We start from the raw sequence: 17,501 nt of genomic DNA, 5'->3' as shown, positions 1-17,501 counted from the left end.
GCCGTGTGTGTGTGTGCGTGTGTGTGTGTGTGTGTGTGTGTGTGTGTGTGTGTGTGTGTGAGAGAGAGAGAGAGAGAGAGAGACAGAGAGAGACAGAGAGAGACAGAGAGACAGAGAGAGAGAGAGGGAGAGAGAGGGAGGGAGGGAGGGAGGGAGGGAGGGAGGGAGAGGGAGAGGGAGAGGGAGAATATGAATGTTTGGGGAGGTGAAATAGGGTCTAGGGTCTAGGGTCTAGGGTTGTCCAGGAGAAGCCCAATCTTAGCTGTGGGCTGGGGAAAAGGACCGCCCCTTCACTGCCTCCATCCCAAACGCCAGGTTCCAATATTCACAGGCCTCTGGGTCGGAATCCCACTCAGACTCTTGGAGCATCTTGGGTTCAGCCTGGGTGACTTGAACCAAGGCTCAGAACCGCGCCTCGAGCGGGCTCTCGACGCCGGTGGCAGCGGCGGAGCCCCCTCCCCCGTTCGCACAGCAGCCCCGGCCGCCGCTGCGCCCCCGCCGCGCCCTGCCCCGGCCTCCGGGCCTCCGGCCTCCGCTCTGTGCCCAGCCCGAGAGACGCAGTGAGGCGGCGCCGGGGAGACGCGGGCAACCGGGACGCGTCTCCTCTCTCGCCGGGGCCGCTGGGGACTCCGAGCCGCCGTCTCCAGCGCGCGTTCTAGGTACAGGTGGCACAGCCTTCCGCGCCCGCAGGGCTTCCCAGATCGCGGGGGAGGCTAATCTCGGGTCTAGACCTCCCAGCCGCACTGCGGGTGAAACCGCTACTCGACTTCTTCCCTCAACTCCTCACCCCAAAACGCGAAATCCCAGGCCGGGCAGGACCCGATCACCTCTGCCTCCTCCCACTGCGCTAATCCTGCGAGCGAGGGAGGCCCCCGCGCCGAGGCGGTGGCTGGCAAAGGGGAGTGGAAAGGAAGGATGGATGGGGCCGAGGGGTGGGGTGGTGATGAGGGGGATGTAGGAGGGGGTGTCATTTTCTTTTTCCTTTCTTTTTTTAAAAAAAGTATTTCTCTCGCGAGAAACCGCTGCGCAGACGATACTTGAAGAGGTGGGGAAAGGAGGGGGCCGCGGGAGCCGCGGCAGAGACTGTGGGTGCCGCAGGCGGACAGGCGGCCACAGCTGGGACAGCTGCGGACAGAGCGGGGCAAGGGCTGCCGCGGCCAGGACCGAGGAACAGCTGCCGCCGCCTCGGGAACCGGAGCCGCCACTTCTCCAGTGGGTGCAGCTGGGGTCCCGACTGGGGTCGGGCGGCCACCGGGGGCTGGAGCTTCAGCCACGGAGGCTTTTGCGTTTGCGCCGCGCTGAGGGCAGGGACAGGGACTGGGGTGAGGGGCTGTCCCGGAACGTCCAGAGCTGGCGCTGGCCCTCCCCTGCCTGACAGCTTCCTGGCCCGGGGCTCCCGGTGCCGGGCTCCGCGTCAGATGCTCGGGGGGCGGTGGCAGTGCCCGGAGCCGGCCGGGGACGGCGCGGCGGGCTTCCAGCCCCGCGGCTTGGCGGAGAGGACAGGCTGGGGAGCTGGGGTGTCAGAGCGCGCATCGCGCGCAATTCGTGCTAGTGAAAAATAAACCCAGCGAGCTTGCCCCAGGGTTTAGAACTGCTCGGGACATGGGTACTTTGCGGCGCTTTTTTCAGGCGGCGCCCGGGAGGCCGAGGGGCTGGCTGGAGCCGCTGCCGCCGGGGGCCTGGGCTTTTCAGCCAGCTGTGGACCAAACGGTCTTCACTTACCCAAACTAACTGCGCCACGCGCAGGCGGCGCGCGGGTTGGGCTCGGGAATGGGGACCCCGAGGCTTCAGCATCCCGAAGCCCTGAATGTCTCCCCCGCTTCGGCGATTTGTCTGTTGCAGCTGGCAGGGGCCGCCTGAAGTGGGAGCAGCGCCTGGAGAAGGCGGGAGGAGCCCGGCCCAGGGGACGGGCGGCGGGAGAGCGGGACCCCGGCGGCGCGGCGCGCTCCAGGGCGCAGCGGCGGCCCCGGACCGAGCCCGGGGCGCGGCGAGAGGCGGCGGGAGCCGGCGGCCGCTCGACATCATGCGGCGAGGGGGGCTGCTGGAGGTCGCCCTGGGATTTACCGTGCTCTTAGCTTCCTACACGAGCCATGGGGCGGACGCCAATTTGGAGGCTGGGAACGTGAAGGAAACCAGAGCCAGCCGGGCCAAGAGAAGAGGCGGTGGAGGACACGACGCGCTTAAAGGGTAATGGAACGGGCCAGCTCCTTTGGTGTGGGTGTCCCCTCCCTCTTCTCCCGAGTATCAAGATCCAGAGGAACTGACAGGGTCGATTCTCGACAGTAGAAGGATCCTTGACAAGACCTCCTGGGGGCACCTTAGAGATGCAAGGGTTATCCAGTTCTCGCCGCGTTTGTGGCTAAACCACCTTGCCTCTACGCTTTAAGGATTTCTGCCCCAGAGGAGAGGTCATGGCTAAAAGGAATCTTGGGCCATTGTCGAGGCTGATTTTGGGAGGCGAGAAGGGTTCTTTGAGGAAGAAGGGGAGGAGCTGCGACTGAGAAGAGGAGCAGCCCATCCTTTCTCTTCATACCAATTCCGGTTGTGTTTAGGGAAAGTACTTGCCTTGTGGGCATCTTTGTAGATGCTCTGTTTGTAAGGCAGCAAGGAAAGAAAGGGATTTCAGGGACAGACAGTCAGAGAAGACAAATAGTTAATGGTTGGTTCTCCTCTAAGTTATGCTTATTAAAATTAGGGACTGAATTTTCCTTTCAGATGTCTACACTGGAAGCAGAGCAGGGCAAGTGTTTCTGAGAAGTTGTTTTGCGGTTGTTAGAAGCTCTTTATTTCATCCGGGCAGTAATGCTGCTGTGGCTGGCCTTGAAGGAGTGTTTTTAACCTGTCGTGTGTGTTACTCAGATGCAACTGAGCATTTCACCACCTTCTTATGCCCCATTACAGAAAATGTTTTAGCAGAAAATATTTAAATCAGGCAGGTTGACTCTATAAGGATTGCCAGTTCCCTGAATTGAAGAAGGGTGGGAGTACACTTCCCTTAAAATTGTTCAAATTGAAAATGAAGTATCTCTTTCTGAGACTGTTTAAGTTCAAGCCTCTGGAGAAGCAGCAGGATGGATTATATATGATCCATTTTGTCTCCTTGGAGGATCCTGTAATGAGCCTAGACAGTAAATACACAGAGGTTTCTATCAAGTTCTTATGATTCTCATTGCTGCTCTTTTTTGAGTAGTGGTGTAGTTTGATTATATGACCCTGAGTGACCAAGTGATGGTGTCCACTTGGATATGTGGCTGGACATTTCACGTATTCTTTTTTGTTATGGGCTGTTTTTATTATATATATGTAGTGAGATTTGTGTTTGTATGGCCCAGGTATGGGAAGGAAAAAGTACAGTAAACTGAACGGACCAGTTTTTGAGTCCTGCTCTAGATCTGGGATGACATGGTTTTCAGAGCCAAGCACTTAGGCCGTGGTGGAATATGCATGATTTTCTGACCCTAGGAAATAGTTATGATTAACTTAGTTCCATCTTGGCCTTTGTGGAAAATAAATCACGGATTCCAACAGTGCTGGAAAGGAAATTTGCTTATCATGTTAAGCCTGATACCGATCAGGCAGCAGACATGTCTTGCCCTGTGTGCACGGCCCATGGCCAGTTCAGTAGATGGACTGAAACTGATTTTCACCCTTTCTCAAAAGGACCTGATTTAGCCTAGCATTTTAACTTCAAAAAATATATTTCTGCCATATATATTAGCTTCATAGCTAAGCCTGATGGCATTGCTCCCACAGAGAGAGAGGAAGTAGGGGTTTAATTCTGTGGATGAAGGTCTGCAGGGAGACATTAGGCCTAGCCAGACATTTGTCTCGTCTCTATGTGCTATCACCAACCAGCGTGTTTCCTCGGGAGGCCCTAACTCAATGTGAAAACAGAAAGTAAGCCTTACTTTGTTGCTTAACAGGCTGTCCCATGCTTTTACTCACACCAGCACTTAGTTCTTCTGGGTTTTACATTTTTTTAAGATTATAAAGAAACACTTCTCTGTGTTACAGTATTTGGTCACTAACGTGGACGTTACCTTATTGCAAACTCTTCATAAAGCCTTCCCCCAAACATGGTATTAATAGATCAGTAATTATGCGTGTTCCTAATTCTCATGTTATCTATGAGATTTTGCATACATATGAAAAGTTTAACAAATATAATTAACCTTTATAGCATAACAATGTATATTAATATGCTGTAATAATGAACCTTTATAATATAAAGGTCTTTATTTTTATAGTTCTTATGTTATCTAAAATGTTATATGTATATAATGTATGTATTATATACATATACTTGGGGTAAAAAATAAAAATTTAAAAGGATATACAATCAAAAATATTTAATTGTACATACCTCTCAGATACCATTGTCTTATGTATTTTTCTAGAAATAGTATAATACATATCCAAATATATATATAATATATATGTATATATACACACACAGATAGATATGTGTGTGTATCCTTTTTAATGCATAGAATATACCATACATACTGTTCGAACCTTGCTTACTTTTATATATCTTCAGTGCATCCATCTATCAACTCATAGGGATCTATTTCGTGCATTCTCTTGGCGTATAGAATCCCATAATGTGGCTGGAACATTTCCCTAATGATGGCTCTTTAGATTATATGAAATTTTTTGCTGTTACCAACATTCTTCTACTTGCATGTTTGTGTACATGTGAATATTTATATGTAATATAAATTAATAAAGGAAAATAGAATTGCTGGATCAAAGGTTTACCCATAAGTTTTAAACAAATGCCAATTTTGATCTTAAATCTGAATAGCATTTGAGATGTATTCTCTCTGCTTATTGCTATTACAGTCTCACATGAATAAGTTTTTTAACCACACCGTGCTGTATAAATCATCAGGAAGAGCAGTTGTGTGTTCCATTTTTCCAGTTATTGCTTAAGACTTCTATTTTTGCGAGTTAAAATATTACCAGCTTCAGAACTAACCTCTCTGACTACAGTAAAACCTGTTTACCATTTTGATGCACAGTTTATGAAGTGAAAGTGATTTGTAACCCCTAAGTCCGCCTGATGCCCTGTTGGTGGCAGCAACTTTCAGCACCTCACTAATATTTCCTCTAGGTAAAAGGTACTTTAAACTCATCAGTGTCTTCCATGCATTGATCTGGGCTCTCCTACAAATTACTGCCTTCTTCTCTTTCTCTGATGTGACAGGTGACCACAGAATTTGTCTGGGTATTCTTCTTCGGATATGTATTCCTTTCCTGTCAGCTCCTTTGTGTCCCAGACAGGAACCTGCGTGGTTTTTCCCTCTTTGGGTGTGTAGTCCTAGCCTGTCTTTCTCTCTTCCCATCCTGTTGCAGGTGTTCTTTTTTTTTTTTCCCTTCTCACTGGGCAGCAGAAGTTGTTCCACAGTGGAAATTTAAGCATCCTCAAGTTTCTTCCCAGCTTTCGCTGTGTTTTCTTAGAGTAAATCGCCAATTTCTGTTTTTACAGGAAATCCTTTTTTTAATGGAATGAGTGTGGTCCCCAGTCACTCTGAAAAAATTACATTTCTCTGTGTTTTGAAATGAGACTTTTGCAAGTTTCAAAAACGTTTTCAAGTAATAAATGTATAGTAGTTTTTGTTTGCCTGGGCACTGCTTAACATGTGTGAAATGACTTTATGAGAAATAATAAAATCCTAGCTTGTTTGAATTTTAGTTCAGAAGAATTTTTCTCAGCTAAATTCTTAACTTCTGTGATTAGGCAAAAAGTGTGGGAGACGATCTAATTTTAAAAAAACACATAACTCTACTTGAATAGCAGTACTTATGCACCATTTATTTATGTTTGCCTTATTGCTTTAGCTCCTAAATAAGGAAATATTACAGTTTCCCATCAAAGGGAAAAATTCTTTAGAGTGAAACCTCCTTTTCCCAAATCTCTGATAAGATGGACTGAGAACTTCTATGCTTATTGCCTGGCTTATAAGTGTATGAGACTGGTTGTATTTCACACAATTTGTCCCCTTGTGCGTGGTTCCTTTTGGTCTTTGTTTATTTGTTTATTTTTTTCCAGGGGTCTTGTTACCAGTAAAACATACATGGAACAGTTCATACACAGGATAGATTATGTGATGACAAACTCAGAGGGATTAATTACACAGACGTCTGTTATTAAAATAAAGACCTTTAGCAGGGCACACAGAAGAAGTTCTGTAGACTTCATAAAGTCCATTTTACTTTATAAAGAAGACTTTAAGACTTCATCCGAAGTCAGATAGGCTAATAATTAAATATGGGGAAAAACTCCTGCAGTGGTATGGTTTGTCATTTCATTTACTAAATAGATTAAGCTAAAATATTGTGAAAGCATTAAAAAAAGATATTCTTAAATAAAAGGTTTCAGCAATTCCACATTTTAAACAAGAAGATGGAGACAAAATATTATTTATGGGATTTATTTTGTAACATTTAAGACATAGAGATTATTTATAAACATGCATAAGTTGTTGGTATCACAAATTAATTTAAACATATTGATACATCAAGTTATAGTGAAACGAGGTTAGGGATGATGGAAATGGCAGTACAGACATCCCTACAAGCTTATTTGGAATTTTTTTAAAAAATAGTGAAACATTCCTCTGTCTTCTTGTATAGCAGGTACTTTAAAAGATTATAGTATTATGCTACTGACTCTTGTCAGGCCAAATGCTGGACAAATTATTAGGATACTCACACATAATTTGTTTGCTTTTTCCTGCAATAAACCAAGCAATAAGCCTAACCAATTTCTGAATTTTAGCCTTAATTTTCAAGGTGAAAATAAGATTTAAAAACTGTTTTCTTGAAAGAGAAATAAACTGTATTAACAATTTCTTTGTGTCTAGAAACTAACCCAACAAATAGGCCTATTCTAGAACCTTAGAATTTTGTTCCATGAAATTTTTTAAGAAAACTGAAATCAGTAACGTATCAGGCCTGAGTTATATGGCAGGCATATGAGAGTTTAATATTTCAGGTTTGTTAAGCTTGATTTTCCCATTAGATTGTAAAATCATCAAAAGCAAGAATCCCGTCATAAACATTTTCACACTAACTTGTGGAAGCTGGGATTCAAAGAATTCATTAATTCAAGAAGCCTTGATTGAATGCTGCCTTGCTTTGTGGAATGCCAGAGACATATAGCACCCACAGCCTGGAGAGGCTTAATATTTGGTAGGAGAATCAGATGCATTACAAAAATCAGGAGGCAGCAGAAAGGTAGGAAAGGGCATGGGGTATAGGAGTAAGTAAAAAATAAATAATAATAACATTTGTAGCAGTGGTAGGTGACGATTAGATGACATTTAGGTACCAGGCACTTGTCTTAGTGTTTTACATATTATAGCTCATTCTATGCTCATAACATCTCTATAGGGTGAGTCCTTTTATTACCTTCCCTTTACAGCTGTGAGAGCTGAGATATGCAAAGGTTAAGTTTTAAAGACAAATTCTTAATATTAAATTTTCTTTCTCCATTAATTTTAGTTATGGTTTTGGTTTTCATTCCTCTGGACAAAAATGCAGTACTAAGACTTTAGTAAAATTCCACTTAGAATTCCTAATATTCCTTCATGCTAGTTCACAAATCCCAGGTATAGTTAATAATGTAGTAATATAATATTTTGTCACACAAGAAACTTTGATATTTCTGCAAAGGCACTGATAAAACACAGAAGGACTTACAGAATGTCTGAGCTGTGGGGTCTTTGGGTAGCACGTGTATTTTTGTATTATACCTTGAACTTCTATTGAGTGTGGTAGGTAACCATCACAGGCACCCTCCGTCTGCATTGCCCATGGTTCCGAGCTGGAGACATTCCTCATTATGTCATTCAGAATCTCTTGCTCTCATGTTCCACGTGAGGAACTTCTTTCAGAATAGAGTTGCAAGAGATGTTTCTCTTTCCAGGGGAAACTGGTATGTGTCTTAAGTTCTCATCTATATGATGAGCTATTTAATTCTTTCTGTGTCATTTTTCACCTTGGTTGTATCCTATGGGAAAGAATAGCAAGCTCTGGTATATCACTCACTATTGCACTGTACATATATTATTCATTTAATACACAGCTCCTTTATGAGGAACATACTACCTACTTGCCCATTTAACAGGTGAGGAAACTGAGGGATGCAGTTTTTCAGTAATTTTAGTTATTCCTCCAGGGACATAAACTAGTAAGAGAGAGAGTTGGGGAATCTGGCTTCCTAGTGAGTGCTCTTAACCAATATATTTTAATGATTCTCAATTACAATAAATCCTATATGTGGTAACTTTCTTTCTTCCCCATTCCTGATACCTTCATTTCGCCAGCATGTTCTACCATTGCTGCGGAGAAAGACTCAATGTTTATCAAAGGCAGATGCAGTCCTATGACTAGGGACGCATCATTGTGGGAATGGGATTTTTCAGAAAAGACTTCACAGTGAAAGTCTGTCAGGGGTTAGCAAACCGTGGACCAGACAGCCTGTTTTGTAAGAAAAATTGTATTGAAACAAAGCCATGCCCATTTGTTTATGCTTTACCTATGTCTGCTTTCACACATAGTTGCAGAGTGAGAGTAGTTGTGACAGACAGTAGGGCACCGCAAAACTGAATTATTTGCTGCTTGGCCCTTTACAGAAAAGGTTTGCTAATCTCTGGTCTATGTGATAAATAAGTGACTACTTAGTAGTACTGAGAACTTCCTGAAGGCTCAGTTTTTGTTTGTTTTATCACTAGGTATACCTAGGAACTGGGCACATGGTAAGAATTCAGTAGACAATTTTTGAATGTCTGACCAATTTGATTGATTGACTGGGTAAGGTAAATTATATATATATTAGAGCTTGGAGGAAGTATAGGAGAGAAATAAGGAAAAATTTGAGTGAAAAAAGCATGAAACAAAAAGGATATAAGGTGTTTGGGATTGAGGGACATTGAGTATGATGGGCAGGGTTTGCACTGCATGGCTTCGGGGGTTCATAGTGTTCATAGTGTAGCCTATGCAAGTAGTGCCCCCTGAAGGTGTGCAGCATGCAACCATGTGTGTCTGTCCATAGGTTGGGGTGGGAGAGGGACTAAAGGACACATGATGCTACTATCCGATTGTTGTGAAAGCTGAGGATGGTGAGCTAGTAAAGGATTCTAAGATGGGAACATGATCCGATCTCTGCCACGCTGGCCAACGTGTCAAAGGAATATGGTTTAGTGAGTAGGGAGACTAGAGGCAGGGAGATTTGTGAGGCTAATATAGGAGTCGAGTCATGGCGAGAGTGGGTGATGGCCAGGGCAACAGCAGTGGAGGGGGTGAAGAGGAGGCTCGAGTGGCAGCATGAGCAGTACTTGACCACTTGGTTGTGACAGGCAAAGGCGAGGAGGCACCTGGGTACTCCCACGTCCATCTACATTGAAACTTATTATATGTAAAAACATTATAGCATCATTAATGAGAAACTGAAGAGAGACAAAGTCATTCCTAGTCCCTCTGCTACAAGGAAACAAGCTATTTTTGTTTGTGAGTGTTTTGGTTATCTTATTGCTATGTAACAAATTACCCCAAATTTAGTGGCTTAAAGCAACAATAATTTTATTATTTCTTATGATTCTGGAGGGCAGGAATTTGGACAGGACACAGTGGGGAATCTTGTCTCTGCTTTCCACAATGTCTGTTGGGTCTAGAATGAGTAAGATGACTTCTCCACGTGTGTTTCTTGTTCTGTGATCATGGACTGGCACCTGCAGCCCTGTTTACTTTGGTGTGGTTGATCCAAATGGATGGACAGAGGAAGGGACTAAAGGAAGCAAAGAGCCACTTGTCTGGCTCTGCTGGGGGCCTTACAGGTTTTAAAGCTATCTCCTATGTGATCTCCTGCCTAGGCCTGCCCCTGGGGATGGGGCCACTGAGTGTGTTTTTGCAAATGGGGAAACTGAGCCCCAGGTGCAGCTACCAGGCCTTGTTCAGGGTAAGTGTCTGTTAGGGCTGGATCTTGAACAATAGCCTCTTCATCTCTGGTCACATGTTTTAACCCCATCTGTTGTCCACAGACTGAGTTGAATGGCTAAGAGCTGGCTGGAAGGGCTTAAGTGGGTTCACATGTTATCAGGGTTGGCTGGGTTTCTTGGTTCTCCTGCATATAGTCTCAGATTGTCTCCCTTTCCATATGGACCATCCAGCAGCATAGCCAGACTTTTTACAAGGCAGCTCAGGATACCAAGAAAACAAAAGTGGAAGCTACCAGACTTTCTTCAGACAGCCTGGTCCGAAATTCCATGCAAGTCACAGACCTTGCTCAGGTTCAAGGCCATGGACTAACGAGCTCTGCCTCTTGATGCAGGTGAGGAGTAGCCTATGTCTGCAGGGAGGGGAGGAATTTGGGGCAGCCTCTTTGGAGATTAGCTACCACAGTGAGGCAGCGGGTGTTTGAGAAGGATAATAAGATGTTTCAATTCTAACTTGATCGAGTCTGATTGACTTAGTTTCCCATTGAAGAGGCTTCATTGTATTTTGCTTACTGCAACCTCAGAATGCAAAACGCTACATGAATAATGTATCTCTGTGATCTTTTAGATTAATGTTAGGGGCATTGTCCTTAGTTTGCATTTAAAGAACTCACAAACCCCAGGAATAAAATCATAGTTCCTAAAAAACTGGCAAATTTTGTTTTTCCAAATAAAAGAATTATAAAACTCCTAACTTTCCGCCCATTTCCTTTAGCCTCTAAGAAACTCAGGGACAAATTTAATGCACAGTCACTTAATTTTATTAATTTAGGTATCTGACATGTTTTACATTCCTTCTACGTGGGATTTGACTTTCAATTTCTATCAATAGCCCCATTTCTATATATCTGTCGGTATAGTATACCTCAGAAACATTTTTTTTCTGCAATCAGGGATTATAATTAGTAAATAAAGATAGATGTGCAATTGTCATTAGAACTGGTATTGTAGTGAGCCGAACTAGATTATTTTTTGCGTAAATGGAGTAGCCACATTGTTAATAGAATAAAATTGGGTTAGGAATACAGTCGTTTGGATTGTAGACCCAAAGCTCTATTACATCAAATCCTAGTTTTAAGTTCTTGTGACTTACCACTTTCTCAAGTGGCTTTTTTTTGGTTGAAGTTATCACTGAGTCTATTTATTCAGCCTCCTCAGAGCGGAAGGGAGAGAGGAAAATTCGCTATCTCCACCATTCCCAGCCAAAGATGTATTCCAGACGGCAAGCAGGCTCAGAGCGGGGGAACTGTGCCGTTAGACAAGTGATTTGGTTCAGTGTTTTGAAGGGTTGTGAATTCCTAGACCATCAGTCATACTTACATTCAAATATAAGTATCCAAACACATCTAAGTCCAAATATAGTACAACCATTCTATGATGTTGGTGTTGGGAGGCAAGATTTATGTCGGCTCTATGGACGCATTATGTCTGCTGTTAAGTTCACGGTTTTGAACTGAAGTGTAGTAAAATCTCTGTTAATAAAGAGATGTATTCCAGAGACAGGCTTTTGTTTTGTTTTGTTTTGTTTTTCTGTTTCTTCTCCTTTTCCTTCGTCCTCTTCCTCTTTTTCTTCTTCTTTCTCGTTGCCATTTTCTCCTCCTTTTTCTTTTTCTTTTTCATCATTGTCATCTCATCTTCTTTTTCTTCTTCTTCTTTAACTTCCTAAGCTGAGCTACAAATAAAATAGGGATAATAAGAATATCAAATAAGGGTTAAACATTAAGAAAAAGAAATTCTAAATAAAATGTTCATTTTTACTTGGGGGTCTTGGGGTGTTCAAAAAGAAAACCAGAGGTAAGGTTTTTGTTAGGGGAGGGAAGGAGAAAGATTGAGGGAGGCAGGAGGAGAGAGTTTGGAGAAAGTTCTAGAGTGGAGTCCCATCAGCCAGTGGACCTGGGCTGGACAGAGAAGATGCTGGTGTCTGACAGATACTGATGAAAACCACCTCATTCCTGGCCACGTTGGTACCAGGCTCTTCAGGAGACCAGGGGCTTATGGAGGAGAGGCAGGATATGAAAGAAGGATGCTTGGATGTCAGAAAAGATTCCTATAAAAACATTTAGAGGAATATAATGGAAAAGCAGGTTAATCCACCATTTATTATGAACCTGTGTATATGGTGCCATGTTGTTGGGCGCATCCCCTCTCCTCATGGATAATGGTTTTTTCCTACCATTTCCCCTGTCCATTTGGTGCCAATTTATGAGATCGTGTAGTCAGACCCTCATAGGTTGGTGCCTTTGATGAGTAACTTTTAAAGACGCTTCTTGTTTGTAGATGTTGTTTTTTCATGACTCCAGTCTACCTCCATAGTCAGGCCATCCATCTTTATAAAACTATTACAAAATGGTTATAGTGGCAAAGACTTTAGAAATTTATAGATGCTGAAACTGAGGCCCAGAGAAAGTTCATTAGAAAGTGCTCAGGGTTCTTATTTTCTTCTCCACTTCCTAGGTGTGGAAGCTGAGCCACACGGTGGCAAAGGCGGATTTAAGTAGAAGTGTGTTATCGGGTAGGAGATCACGCCTCCTAGTTGTCTTCTTCCCCTAGAAAGGGTGACGGATATCTGCAAGTCCTCAGCTATGCTGCCAATAAGCAAACTCCCTACGTCATGTGGGCATGAACATTTTTCTTGTTCTTGTCTATCTGGCCTTAGGCAGTGCGATCAGTCTCTCAGTGGGCAACCCTGATGGCAGGCTGCGCACTGGAGTTTTAGCTCCACAGTTCTACCTTGCTGTCAGCGGAAGCCTCCAGATTAGGTGGGGTTGAGTGGGATGGGGCTTTTTAAGGGAGGTGATTGCTAGGGAGCGGGGTAGGGAGGGGGTGGGAGAAAGAGAAGTGGGAGTCTTCTCTGGGAGTCTTATGGGTAACTCCCTCCATCCCCACACTCACACTAATAATTAGCAATTAAAGCATCAGATGTCCTAGGATGAACCATGGCAGTTCTAGGTCTGTAAGCTCAGACTCTTTATCTTATAAGTTGCTGACTCAGCTGTCTACACTACCAATTTATAAATTTAGATTCCAAGCAAGAAGCATGCCAGTGAAGAAAAAAAATCTTAAATTCTTGTCTTCTGTATCATCTATCCCACCAATTTTATAGAACACTTGCCTACTTCAAGTGACAACTATTTATTGAGCATCAGCTATGTTTGAATTGGACCTAATGCTGAATTCTCAGAATGAACACCCTGTCTCAAGCCTGTTGATATTATTAGCTTCTTCCACGGATTCTAGGCAGAACTACATGTGGACTCTCTTTCTCTCCCTTTACTGATGGGGTTAATGTCTGAGCTGATGTGAACAAGTGCCTTTCCGGGAAGGATTTGATATACAACCTTCAAGTCGGCACCTAGTTTTTAGTCTTTCATGGACTGCTGCTGCTTCACACCCCAGAGTTTAGGCCACTGACCTCAAGTTTGCAAATTTTATATCCCATTACCACCCTGTGAGCTCTGTATCCCCCAGGGCCACATAGTTGATGTTTTAGCTGGAATCTGAGAAAGTGTCTGCACATTCCCTGAAGAGTTGGCTAGGAGTGATTTGGCAGTTCAGCCATAAAAACCCAGAGCTAGTGGCTGGGGTATATGTTATAATTACCTCACACTGTTTCCTATTTGAGCCTGGTTGTGGGTAGCTGGGTAGAGTGGTATTGCTTGTGGGATTGTATTTGAAAGGACCAAGGAGTCATTTTCAGTGAACACTAATAACCATTGGCTGTGTTTTCAGGGAGGCTTGGAAGTGTGGATACAGAAATGCCTGGGGTCAAATCCTGGCTCCACCACCTACTAGGAAGGAATCTCAGACAAGTGCCTTGACCTGTCTGAGCCTCAGTTTCCTCAGTTGTAAAATGAGATTATAATACTCACCCCTCTGAGTTGTCCCAAGATTTAATGAGATAATACATTTCAAGTTCCTGGTACAGGGCCTGATGCATTTATCTAAAGTTAGATGATCATTAATATCTGGATACCACAGTCTCCACTTTCTCATCTTGGAGCTAATTACTTTCAGAAGCATAGGAAGCGAACTTGAACTTCAAAAATTTTTAAATTATAATCTTAATGGAAACTTCCTTTGTCTGTGGAGATCTGGTTATACATACCTAAAGGCGACGTATGGATAAGGTTTTTATTTTTTCAATTTCCCCTTCCCCCAAATTATTCCTTATTAATATTGCCCCCCCCCCACTGCCCCGCCAATGCTCTCAAAGAAGTTTGCATTTTTTTACTGGCAGATCTGGCAAATGGTCTTGTCTCCTTCCTGATGAACACTTTCTTTTTCAAGAACCTTTGTGAAAGGAATTTAGATTTTAGGAAATGGAAGCACTGGCCTGAAAACCACTTTCTTTGGCAGTATTGCAAAGAGATGCCCTGAGAGTTGGGACTGTTTTGTGGTCACATGGTTGGCCGTTTTGGAAATGTGCTTTAATTGCCTTATCAGAGTAAAGATTTGGTTATGATTGGGTAGACAAGATGACCACTGGTAATTCCAAGTCATACTACCTTTCAGCTTATGATCTCAGAGATAAAGAGAGAAACTCTTTCCCAGCGTTCACACATCAGATCTCACTGAGAACTCTGGCACTGCTCCTGTCACGTGCCCATCACTGTGACCAAAGAAATTGGGCACTTGGGCTGTCCAGGACTGAGGGACGTGGAATGGGTTCCTCTTAGGAAAGAGGAGTTCAGGTAGCAAAAAAGAGGAAGGATGCTGAGTGGGAAACACGACACATCTGCCTCTGGACCAAGAAAGCTCCTTTTTCCACAGACCCAGTACTCCATCTCGCTCCGTCGTTGCTGTTCTCTCTAGGCGCCTTGTGGACAGGCCTTTCTTGTGTGATTTGGGGCCAGGCTGACTCAGATTAGCCGCCCCTGAGAAGAGCCACGGCCTTCACTTTCCAACTGAGCATTCCCTTCCTTTGGCTTCATGCCTTGTAGCAACGTAATGCTCAGTCAGTACAAAGGGATTCTTATTTGTTGTTTTTCTTCTGTGCCCTATTTCTTTTGAGAAATTGAAAATCTTTTCAGTTTTTTCATTTTCTTTTAATGATTCCCATTTTGATTTTAATGAGAGTTGGCTTTGAAGAGATCTTAAACTATTGAACATCTGGGAAAGTGGACCAAAACATACATTATCTTAATTTAGACAAAGCTTTGATAGAATTCCTATACCCTGCACCCTTATACACCAACCTCTGTTTAACTGATTGGCAATAAACTCTAAGAAGTTGCGGTTGCTTCATATTTATTCACAGCCTATAAAAATAAGACTGCTTTAAATAAGGAATAGTTTAAACAGATAATAGCTATTTTTCTGCTTGTCATTAAACATGTTCAAATTACCTAATATCTCTCATTCCCTTGGGGTAAATCGCACAACCACCAATACCATCGAAGTTTATAAAAAAGCAAAAATATAGATACAAACAAACAAACAAATACCAGGTACTTTCTCTACTCTGCCAACTTCCCAGGAAATAAATAAACCTCAAATAACAAAATAAGCTTTCCTTTTTAAACTTTTGAAAACCTTTTAAGAATTTTACAAGAATATGCACGCCAGGTTTTCCTACTTCTTCTTCTTCTTTTTTTTTTTTTTTTTGTCAGCAATTCTGACTTATTATATTGTTGAACATTTGGCAGAATTCTAGACAACATGTCTAATTTGACCTTGGATTGACCCAACTGCTCATATGCATTTGGGCCCCTCCTTGAAAATAAGTTGACACATTGTCACACATCGAAGAATCAGAAAACATAACAGGCTTCCTTGCTAAATTATTTCCTCCTTTTGTTTCCTGTTTCCCATGACTATAAGAATTCTTGCATTTGTGAACATGTCAGCCCTCTTATGGACCGGATACAAATCAGTACCTTTCCCCTCAAACTCTTTTATTAACTGATAGATGTATGTTTGTCATAAAGAAAGATACGGTGTCCTTATGAAAATGAATCATGTCAGAAAGCAGTTCAATGCCCAAGGGAACCCATTCCCTGGGCTGATGCGCTTAACTATTTGCACAAGGGTGATTAAGTCATTTGTTCTTGGATTCCTCATCTAATGAACTTTAATCTTATTTGAGTAGCCGCGTATGTGAGATTCACAGAAGCATTTTGGTTAGTTCTTACCACTTGCTTAAGATGGTAAACATGGTGGGATTGGACTGTTATTATATCTAAATGGGGATCCCCATCCTGCTCAAGAATGTTGAGTGGCATAGCAGATAGAAGTGGTTGTTGTATGAATGAAAAAAAAAAAGCAGAAGTGTGGTGTCATGATATGTAGGAGAGTATGGCTATAGGATGAACTAGGCCAGATGCTGCTGCAAAGTTGTTGTTTTCTAACTTTTTAATATGGAAAATTTCAAATATATACAAAACTAGAGAGAGTACTACAATGAAGCTCCAACTTCAGCAGTTATCAATGAATGGTCAATCTTATTTTACCTACTTCTCTTCCCTGCCACAGATTATTTTAAAGTAAATCCCTGAAAAATAATTTAATTAGCAAACATTTCATTATGCATCTGTAAATGGCAAGGACTCTTTAAGAAACAAATATAATGATAACTAATAAGAACCTGCTGTATAAAAAAGTAAATAAAATAAAATTCAAAAAAAGAAACAAACATAATACTATCACATTTAAAATTAGCATTACTTTAAAAAATATCAAATATCTAGTGAGTATTTGATAATATTATTTTGATATTTGCTAATATATAAATTTGATTAGTATTATCAGATTTCCCTGATTAGGTTATAAATGTATTTTTTTATAGTTCATTCAAATCAGGATCCAAATTAAGTGCATATTTTGTAATTGGTTGATAAATCTCCTAAATATTTTAAAATATATAGATTGTCCCTCTGTCATTTTTTTCCTTGTAATTTATTTATTGAAGAAATTGGTTCATGCTGTATATCACTTCTATGCAGAATGTAAAAAAGCTGAACTTAGAAACAAAGAGTAGAGTGGTGGTTTCCAGGGTCTGGAGGGTGGGGGAAATGGGGAGAGATTGGTCAGAGGGTTACAAACTTCTAGTTATAAGATGAAAAAGCTTTGAGCATCTAAGGTGCAGCATGTTGAGTATAGCTAGCAATATTGTATTAAATACTTGGAAGTTGCTAAGAGAGGAGATCTTAAATGTTCTCACCACACACACACACACACACACACACACACACACACACACACACACACAAGTAATTATGTAACCAAGTGCAGGTGTTAGCTAATGCTTTGGTGGTAATCATTTTGCAATATATAAATGTATTAAATTGTCATGTTGTATACTTTAAACTTATACAATATTATGTGTCAATTATATCTAATAAAGCTGGGGAAAAAAATAAAAAGAAATTGGTTCATGACCTGTAGAGCAGTGTTACTTAAAATGCCAGTCCATTAGATGCTTGTTTTCAGTCTGTGATGAGATGAGTAGCATGTGTCAGAATATAAATGCAGTATGTCATTAAGCACACTATTTAGCTGAGC

At 42.3% G+C, this 17,501-nt stretch overlaps 1 protein-coding gene across 1 annotated transcript in view; it reads left to right on the top strand.

The window, feature by feature from the left end:
• The first annotated feature begins 1,063 nt into the window (after positions 1-1,063).
• Positions 1,064-17,501, top strand: part of FBN1 (fibrillin 1) — a 253,488-nt gene continuing 237,050 nt past the window's right edge. The window contains exons 1-2 of the mRNA XM_027096594.1: positions 1,064-1,212; positions 1,843-2,187. Coding sequence (XP_026952395.1) covers positions 2,024-2,187 — 164 coding nt within the window. The 5' untranslated portion in view covers positions 1,064-1,212; positions 1,843-2,023. The remainder of the gene's footprint in view (positions 1,213-1,842; positions 2,188-17,501) is intronic.

This window comes from Aethalodelphis obliquidens, unplaced genomic scaffold, assembly GCF_003676395.1.
Source record: "Aethalodelphis obliquidens isolate GAN/ISIS:26980383/991018 unplaced genomic scaffold, ASM367639v1 scaffold105, whole genome shotgun sequence".
In the NCBI taxonomy this organism is placed as follows: Eukaryota; Metazoa; Chordata; class Mammalia; order Artiodactyla; family Delphinidae; genus Aethalodelphis; species Aethalodelphis obliquidens.
Note: the sequence above shows the minus strand (reverse complement) of the source record. Positions and strands in the feature narration are given on the sequence as shown.